Here is a 10,175-nt window from a genome sequence, read left to right on the forward strand (position 1 = left end):
CGTACGTGTGTGTGTGTGTGTGTATGTGTGTGTGTGTGTGTGTGCGTGTGTTTGTGTGTGTGCCAGATAGGCAGCCATACCTTCAGCTCTTCCATCAGCCTCAGCTGCTCCTTGGCGGCTGCCTGTCGGGCCTCCTCCTCCCTGAGCTCCTCCTCTTTCTCCCGGAGCTCCTCCTCCTTGGCGGCGAGCACCAGCTCTGGGTCCAGGTGCACCGCTGAGAACCTCTTCTCCAGCTCGGCCTCCTTCTTAGCCCTGAGACCACAGCAGGCGTCCACCATTTTAGAGAGGTCGGTTGAAACCCAGCATTTGCAAATGACGTGTGTGTTAAACACGAGCACTTGCTGAAGTGAGATCCTATCAACTGACAGGTTAGGGACACTTAATCTGGGACACATAGCCCCCGGGGCAGTGACTATTCACAGCGTTCAAACAAAGCCTCGCAAACCCGGTAATACCACGTAAAAAAAACTAAACAAAAAACTAAACAAACTAAGTAAAAGTAAAGCATGAACAGTAAAACTTGACAATAAATGGAAAAATAATAAATAATGAATAAATCTGCACAATATAATGTTACAGATGATGATTCTGGATGCAAATAGAACATGAGAAGGGGTAAAAAAGCTATCGCCATGGCTACAGAATAGGATTTATTGGTATTAGTTACAGGAAGTACACACTTCTGTTCTGCCACTGTTATCCAAACCGACAAAGGGCCTGTCGGCAGAGAACGGTTTAACCAACCAGAGAGTAAAAGTGACGACATCGGGTTTTAAGCGGTATCTCTGGACCACACGTTTACTCTGCCGACAGGGCCAACCAAGCCCAGTTGAGTTCAGTAAACACATGCTGTACCAAGCTACTCTTTTCAAAGAGAAACATGTCCACTATAGGGTCACCCTTATCGTGAGCTTAACTGTCAAAGTGCATTGGTCTACCTGTGGTGTCAAACATTTACCAGTGACTAGCGGGTCAAAGCTGTGACGAACGGGAGGTTATGAGGCAAATAAGACTGTGGAAACACACACACACACACACACACACACACACACACACACACACACACACACACACACACACACACACACACACACACACACACACACACACACACACACACACACACACACACACTGTGGAAACCACCTCATGCTATGTGGGAAGTGTCTTGTGTCAATACTGCATGCTTGAACTGGTCAGGGCTCAGGGAATGTTTAACTTCCTAATTCTAATGCCAGCCTGCTGAATACCCAGTGGCTCTGGTCGTGTTCATTAGGACACATACCGTGCTTTACACACACAAGGGCAACCTAATTCTCAAGTCATAGTCACACAAAGGTCATGCTTCCAGAATACAAAACCTGTTCTTGCTTTCTTTGTTCGCATCCACGTCACCAGATGTCAACACATAACACGTCAGGCTCCAGACATACAGGTACACCAAAGCCAACACATCACACGTCAGTCTCAAGACACACAGGTACACCAAAGCCAACACATGACACGTCAGTTTTCAGACACACAGGTACACCAAAGCCAACACATGACACGTCAGTTTTCAGACACACAGGTACACCAAAGCCAACACATGACATGTCAGTTTTCAGACACACAGGTACACCAAAGCCAACACATCACACGTCAGTCTCAAGACACACAGGTACACCAAAGCCAACACATGACACGTCAGTTTTCAGACACACAGGTACACCAAAGCCAACACATGACACGTCAGTTTTCAGACACACAGGTACACCAAACCTGCATGCTAGAAATGTCGAATGCAGCATAAGCACACATGAGTCCATTCCAATCCCCTGTGCACTGGTTTCAACCCTTAAAGGCTATCAATCTAATCTAAAAGAACATTTGCAAAAGTATACAAGAATTACAATAATTTCAGAATGTATTTAGTCTTCACTTTTTTCACTATTTGTTATGTTGCCACCTTTTGCTAAAATGGTGGAAATAGATTTTATTCAATCTACACTCAATCCTCCATAATGACAAAGCTAAAACATGATTACATATTTCTGCAAATGTATTCAAAAGGAAAAACTGAAACATCACATTTACATTTTGCTATGACACTTGAAATTTAGCTCAGAAGTTTCCCATTTCTATTGATCGTCTTGATTGGAGTCCATCTGAAGTAACTTTCATTGATTGATTTGGTATAGGCACACACGCTCATCACCTGGCCGATACTATCCCGACAGCCCCGCTCATCACCTGGCCGATACTATCCCAACAGCCCCGCTCATCACCTGGCCGATACTATCCCAACAGCACCACTCATCACCTGGCCATCAGTCCCGCTCATCACCTGGCCAATACCATCCCATCAGCACCACTCATCACCTGGCCAATACCCTCCCATCAGCACCACTCATCACCTGTCCAATACCCTCCCATCAGCACCACTCATCACCTGCCTGATACTATCCCAACAGCACCACTCATCACCTGGCCGATACCATCCCATCAGCACCACTCATCACCTGCCCATTCCAACAGTGAAGCATTGTGGCAGTAGCATCATACTGTGGGGTTGTTTTTCAGCAGCAGGGACAGGCGACTGGTCTGGGTTGAGGGAAAGCTGAACTAAGCCAAGTACAGGGATGTTCTTAGTGAAAGCCTGGTCCAGAGCGCTCCGGACCGCACACTGGGCCGAAGGTTCACCTTCCAACAGGAACATGACTCTAACGGTACAAACCCATGCCACCGTTGTGAGCGACTTCCATCGCTTTGAGTGGGCGTGGTGTAGCGTGTGGAAATAGCATACAGTCCAACTGTCAAAGACGACACCAAACAATCTCATTGGCTGCTGCCGGGAAATATCGCTCCTCATTTGCATAAGTTTCAACATGTTCGAATTTTCAACGGACGCGTCGCTCAGATCGCTAATTTACGTCACAATGGATTGGCTCCCATTGAAATGCATTGGGTTTAGAGATCGCGTCGCTCACAACGGTGGCATGGGTTTGCACCGTAAGCACGAAACCAAGACAACAGAGAAGTGGCTAAGGGACAACTCTGTGTGAATGTCCTTGAGATGCCAGGCAGAGCCCTGACTTGAACCCAATCAAATATCTCTGGGGAGGACTGAAAATGTCCGTCAACCGTCCCCATCCAACCTGACAGAGCTGGAGAGGATCCGCAGAGAAGAACAGCAGAAAACCCCCAAATCCAGGTGTGCAAGGCTTGTTGGTCATCCAAAAAGACTCAAGGATGTAATCGCTGCCAAAGGTGGTTCAGCACAGTAGAGGGTCTGAAAACTTATACCAATGTAATTACAGTTTTTTCCTAACCCTAAATCTGCACAAAAAAAATCTGAAATTCCTTTTTTCCTTTGTCACTATGGGGTATAAAGTGTAGATTGACGAGGGCAAACATGAATTTAAATGATTTTAGCGTAAAGCTGCAACATGACAAATTGTGAACAGTGAAGGGGTCTGAATACTTTCTGAATGCACTGTATATTGGCTCACCACAGGCTCGACACAACTTGTGGTGAAAAACCCTAATTGGATATTTGGATATGTATGCTCTGCAGGCCAAATTTTGGAGATCCAAACTCTCGATTCATTCATCAGATCGATTCATTCATCATCTTCATCTTTGTAGAAGAGCAGGGTGCTCCTGCATGATCTCAAGTCATAAATTGCTCTCATGTACTGACAGCCATCTGTGTCATATTGCGGTTAGTCAGAGGCACTCATGTAAATTTAACTAGGCCATAAAAGTTTGTGATAACGTTGATGTTTCACACAGACCGCCCTTGAATGAGCTTACCCAACCTCACACTGAGCATTCCATACTGCCAAACAACAAATCCAACGCCCCGTAATTGTAGGTTGCAGTCTAACCTTGTCCTCTCTTCCCAGGGCTTCGGCCGGCAGCTGTGAACTGTTGCCAAGTCGTCAATCAAGTAGAGACATTAAAAAGTAGTTTAATCTCAACAACCAATCAAATTACACTGCTCCCTTCCGTGCTCCTGAGACAACGTGTGACAACGTATTTGCTGGAGTTGTTCGTGGCTCGGTCTGACTGACTTTTGTTTCTCATTTACAGTGGCAGGACTTCGTATGAACATGAAAGGTTGTTGTTGTTTTTTTTTAGCACATACACTAACTGGACAGCAAGTGGACCGTGAAGAGCAATTGGTGGAATTTGACATGACGTGTATTCGATTGTGGACTTTATCATAGTCTGTAGAACTTTATAAAACAATTGGGTTCTATTGCGTTATTTAGCTGTTTCTGATTGGACGAGAGATGCTCCATGCGTTGGATTATCCCAGAACAACCCAACTCGGACTTTTCACAGCTAATAATAAATCACTCCTAGATGAAACATTCTGTAGTGAGTTGAAGATAGCCAGTAATTCAAAGTTCTTATAATTCCAAACCAAGACGTTGACAATGGAACTATTTTTTGTTGCGGAGAAACAATGGCGAAATAAACATTTTTGAATCAATAACTTTGTGTTGAAATGTTAATTGGTTGTTGTTGCCTACGCCACTCGGCCTCCGGCCTTGGTGGCTTTGGCCGAACACCACCTGTGGGAATATCCCTTACCTACCCCACTCCCACTTGTACTATATTGCTTAAGTAGTCATTTGTTTGCCTATTGTCTCCATGACGACTCACCTGAGCTCCTCAGCTTCCTGCTGGGCTTGTAGCGCTGCCCTCTGGGCCATAATCCCATCACAGATCTGGTCATAGGACTGGTCGTCAGGGTGATCTCCCATCACCCACACCCAATCATCACCGTCAGACGCTTTCATCCAGGACACGGCCTTGGCAGGGTCTGAGCACCAATAGTAAATAAAAAAGTATGTTTAAAAACAGTGGCCCTTGTTTTGTTTTGAACTAAGCCAGTTAAAAGGTGTCTGACAGAGATCACCAGGACAGATTAGCCCTCTACCAAATAACTCATGCATCACTTGGCTAGTATGTTTCAGTTTGCATAGTCAAAAACAAAAGGAAATGATTAAGTCGCTTTGGCTTTATTTGTTTAGTCCCTTTAAAACTAAAGAGCCCCTCCAACATTCTAAGACATAAAGGGAATAGCAGGGACCAAACACAGAGGTCTCTTACCCTTCTTGGGCCTCTTCGACCCAGCCTCTTTCTTCACCTGTTTGGCGTCTCGCTCTTTCCAACGGCGAACCTGTTCCTCTCTCATCTTAAAGAACAGCGTTTGCTTCTGGTCCTCGTTTAGCTCTGCTAAGAGCTCGGGGTCAATGAACCCGTCAGTCAATATCTGCTGCAGCATCTTGGGCTGGTGACACAAACAGGCCAACAGAAGTGAAAAGTTGTTGTCTGTTGGCTGTGAGACTCAAAGGGTGAATTTGTATTGAAGGATTATAATCCTCGTGCCGAGTGGTCCATGGATATGTCCATATGTGTTGCTGAAAATAAGAGAAAAGGTGTCATTTTGGATATTTTTTCACTATCATAACATAACCCTACTCACACTTATCAGACAGAAGAGCTTAAACTATGATCCCAGATAAACCCAAACAGTCTGTGAAAAACAACCCATGGAGTGTTGAAATGCCCCCAGCATAAACATCATGTGTGTTTGTTGTGAACATGTCGACACTTCCTTCCTTAAAATATTCATTATGTAGGCCATTACGGCGTTGAGATAAACCCACACATATACCTGGAATGTAATTAGTTGACATCGAAAATGAAAACTAACTAAGGACACATGAACAAAATAAAAGTCGGTTGTTTTATGATAGGCCCACAAGTAGGCTATTTCAGTTCCTTTTTCAGACATTACAGTAAATTGATCTGTGGGCGCAGGTGCACAGGAATGTTTGACATGTCTCTGTAGCCTATGCAAACAATTAGGCCTACATAAGATAGAAAACATAGTCACCAAGTATTCTCAGGTGCCAAAAGACTTCAGAATGTCACAAGATTTTTTTTCAGAGGAGACAAGCAAATTCACAGTAAACCACTTTGCGAAGCAGCGGTTAAGGAATTGAACGCTTGGAGGGTTTCCAAAAAAGCACCTGAAGTTTGTTAGTACAGATATCGGTTTGTAGGACGTCCGGGACGCTTAAGTATATAAAGGGGATTATTTACACAAGCCAAAATCAATAAATCACTCTCTTCGTTTAAGCAATGACTAACTGTGTGACGAACAAACTCCGTATAGCGTAACCATTCAAAGTTCCCCCGGGAATTTAACCAATTTTATGTGAACACATTTCGTACCCCACTATATGCCGAAAGAGTTGACCGGTGGAAGTTCACTACATTAAGTTAGTCTACCCTTATCAAAAGACGTGAGAAATGCCTACTCACGTTCACCAATGGTATGTTTTCCTACGCGTCCACACTTGATCCACCCATTGAAGTTGAAATATCCATATTAAGACTAAATGGTCGACTAGGGAGACACAAAGCGATTGACACAGTTCGTTCGACTCATTCTATGATACATTCTTTCCATGCTAACACACACTGCCCACCAGAGCATGTTCACGCCCTGATGACGACGGGGGTAAATCACTACAGGTGAGAGGGGGACCTACACGCTATCGGTTTCTTCTTAGGAAAAGGTATAGCTACAACACAATTATTGTTTGGGCTGAAACATTTACTGTCATGACATCATATATTGAATAGTCGTTGTGGTGCCGTTGGACCAGCAGACGTCCTTTATTGCTCCTTTCCGGTAAACCTGGAAAGAGTTAAAGTATCAGGTAGCCTACCGTTATGCAGATTCCTCAGTAGCTAGCAAACATTAACGACTTGAACGTTACATGGACAGCTACAGGGAGCCAGTAAAGATTCATTAAAAAAAATCTAATTGATATGTTTGATATGTGTCCTATTCATGTTTTAAACCCTCATAGCTACCTACACCAAGTCAATTTCCTGTGAATATACTTGGCCATTAAAATAATTCTGATTCTGATTCTGACGCAGGTCCCAGGTTCTACTTCAATGGGCTACATTTCCAGACAGAAATTGAGACAGTCATTGTGGGGATGGAGGCTGAAGGTAAAATCAGTATTGAAAGATTATAAAAACTTTTCTGGAGAGGAACATGGCCCTGTTTATATGTATTACTGAAAACAGAAAAAAAGTTTGATGTTACTTTATCTACATGCTTGTGTTCCGCAATCTTCATGGGCTAAAACTACAGTTCATTACTGGTCGAACCCCAGGCAGCAACCCATCAAATCCCAGTAGATTTTATGATTACCAGGGGACTTGCGGATACAGCAAGTCTAGAGCAAAAACTTCTGAATTCTAAATCAACCAGTAGAGGGCACTCATGATGTGTAAAATATGGGATCTAAAACACTTCGAATTTGTGTTACAGGAATGTCAATGTAATGGTAAGGTGCCAAGTAAGAAAATGCACATACCATTTTAATTAATTCTGTCTAACCAGAAGACAATGGACAACAACAAAATACTTATACAAATTAAATCATTACCTCTCTATTTGTTCCTGATCAGTTACACTTAACTCCAATCCACTTCAGCTTTAATCAGGGGATAAGCTACAGTCTTCTGTAAGACGTGGTAATCATGTCATCTGCATGGCCAGTGTTTCTCATTTAACAAGCAAATGGCCAAACAAACAAAAACCCTTACTGACTTGGACAAGCACTCGACGTTTGCACAATAAATCCCCATCAGTTTGTGTGCAGCAGGCTGTTTGAGACTATAGCAGAGTTCATGTCCTGTAAGCAGCTGACGAGGCGATGCATTAGTATTCCATTGGCGGGAGATCAGGAAGTTAAAGCTCTTTTTCATGTTTCTAGGCTTTGTAGTCTTTGTACCAAATTTGTTGGCAGCTTTTATATTAGCCCTTACAATCACAATGAGGGCCATAAATCTTGTCTCTTGCTAAATGTCAGTAAAGTCATCTGGGGGAAAAGTTAATTTACTTGTGTAGATACACACAGCATATAGTTAGGAGTATAAGTGTGGGGTTGCTATACTATTTCGGGATCAAATCAAACGGATCTAGTGCACTGACTTTTAACAGACTTAAATCAAAGTTGTGTAAACCTACTCAGATTAGATAGATTAGATTAGATTCGATTCAGAGGTAAAACATGTCCCTATTTAGAACCATTCAGATCCAAGGCATAATTTATTGTACAACGTGAGTTGCCATAGATTTAGCCTTGTTTCCCCTATGCCACGTCATGAGGAATGTCACTGGGTATCCTCTGTGTTTGGATTCAACCGGGAGAGGATGACTGCCATCGATGCAGCTGTGCAAATCTCGCTGAAAGTGCTTTGAAACACTAACATCACCAAACGAATTCCTTAATACAAACCACATATTCCTATTGCAGATGGCCACAGTTCTAAACATTCTTCAGCACTATTTGCTGTTTCATGGGCTCTTTTAAACAAAAAAAAACCTCAGGTAGGAACAACTGTTTGCAAGGAAGGAATCCAGAACTTCAGATGCTAATTCTCCATTTGTTTCACAAAACATACAGTTGAGAAAAGGGCAGCGTATTAGCTGAGAGGCAATAATCATTTCCTGATCCACGCTAAAGCGGAACTCTATAATTTGCCTGTGTTTATGTAACCACTGATCGTATCGTGTCAAGCCTCTGTGGACTGTTTTTCCCCTCTTTCTCTCTTTTTTGACATGATATCGTGTCGTAATTAGAAGTGGCTCAAGGACAGTTTGTGCCTTGTTGAGTGTTTGATGTTGGCAGGCCGTGTTGGGAGTTGCACTGACACAGCGAGGACATTCCACAGCGAAGCCCAAGAGAGGAGCTATTTGGACGTGGAGATGGATCGTACAGAGTGTGTGTGTGTGTGTGTGTGTGTGTGTGTGGCGCCCCAGAGAGGAGCGGTTTGGATGTGGAGATGGATCAGACAGATGTGTTTAGCCACAAGGGAAGACAAGGCAACTATCATCAAAAAAAAAGAAACGGGGAAAGAAAAACTTGACCGCAACTTTGGGGACTGTGGTATGTGTGCATAGCAGTGATGTGATGTGGAGTGAGTGTGTGTGTGTGTGTGTGTGTGTGTGTGTGTGTTTGTGTGCATAGCAGTGATGTGATGTGGAGTGTGTGTGTGTGTGTGTGTGTGTGTGTGTTTGTGCATAGCAGTGATGTGATGTGGAGTGTGTGTGTGTGTGTGTGTGTGTGTGTGTGTGTGTGTGTGCATAGCAGTGATGTGATGTGGAGTGTGTGTGTGTGTGTGTGTGTGTGTGTGTGTGTGTGTGTGTGTGCATAGCAGTGATGTGATGTGGAGACTGCACAGCTGACATCTTGAAATAAGCACCGCAGATGGAAGCCTTCCCACAGCAGTCTTATTCAAGATATTTGTACATACACTTGCAATAACCTCAGTGACATCTTACCTTACATGATTTGAGATATTTGTAAACATATAGTGACTCTTTACCTGGACATGTAAACAATGGCCTTTCATATAAGGTCAGGTCCATACCATGTCTGATTGTTTCAGTTTATTGGGTATATAGTTTATTTCTTTTACTCCATTTTGTGGCAATGTTGAATTCCTGTGAATTATTTTCTATTTATTTTTTGGATGCCATCATGATGTGAATGATTTTAGGTTATCCATCTATCCAGAGCCTGAGAATGCTGGAACATGCTGCCCTCGTATCTAAGAACAGCCCAATGAAAGTCAGCTTTGTTGAGATGTCAAACACTTGCTGGTCCAAGGCAGCCACTCAGAGCGCACGTGGGGAGCATATTGATCTTCAGCAGAAACGGTGTCCAACACAAGGTGATGGCCAACAAGGAGGGGTCCATCCAATGTAGGGATATGTTTATACAACTATAACTTAGGGGGGCCCTGTGGCTCAAACAGTAGCCCGTACCACATTTGGGCTTGAAGCTCAAGGAGGTCACAGGTTCGAATCCGGTCTGATGCCAATTCTCCTGTCCACTCCCCACCTCTTCTCCCTCTGATTTCCTTTCACAGTCTACACTGCTGTGTCAATTAAAGGCATAAAAAGCCCCCCCCAAAAAGGTCAAAGTCATTATTTTCTCTCCATGACAAAGAGCAAACACACTTTGTGATTGTACCAACGTATGTGTTATACATGAATAAAATATATGGAAAGAGGAACTTCATTAAAAATGCATAGTGCCTTACCAACACACCCTCTCCATGATGGATTGATGGGAGGACTTGTT

General features: G+C 43.4%; 1 protein-coding gene across 1 annotated transcript in view; it reads right to left on the bottom strand.

The window, feature by feature from the left end:
* The window catches only part of sh2d4a (SH2 domain containing 4A), a gene marked incomplete at both ends in the record, with an annotated part of 12,684 nt that extends 7,406 nt beyond the window's left edge, over window positions 1-5,278 (bottom strand). Inside the window, 3 exons of the mRNA XM_080842127.1 lie at window positions 81-252; window positions 4,654-4,813; window positions 5,104-5,278. Of these exons, the coding sequence (XP_080698253.1) occupies window positions 81-252; window positions 4,654-4,813; window positions 5,104-5,278 (507 nt within the window). The remainder of the gene's footprint in view (window positions 1-80; window positions 253-4,653; window positions 4,814-5,103) is intronic.
* Between the last annotated feature and the right edge of the window lie 4,897 nt (window positions 5,279-10,175).

Source organism: Sprattus sprattus (genome assembly GCF_963457725.1).
Source record: "Sprattus sprattus genome assembly, chromosome: 7".
Lineage (NCBI taxonomy): Eukaryota > Metazoa > Chordata > Actinopteri > Clupeiformes > Clupeidae > Sprattus > Sprattus sprattus.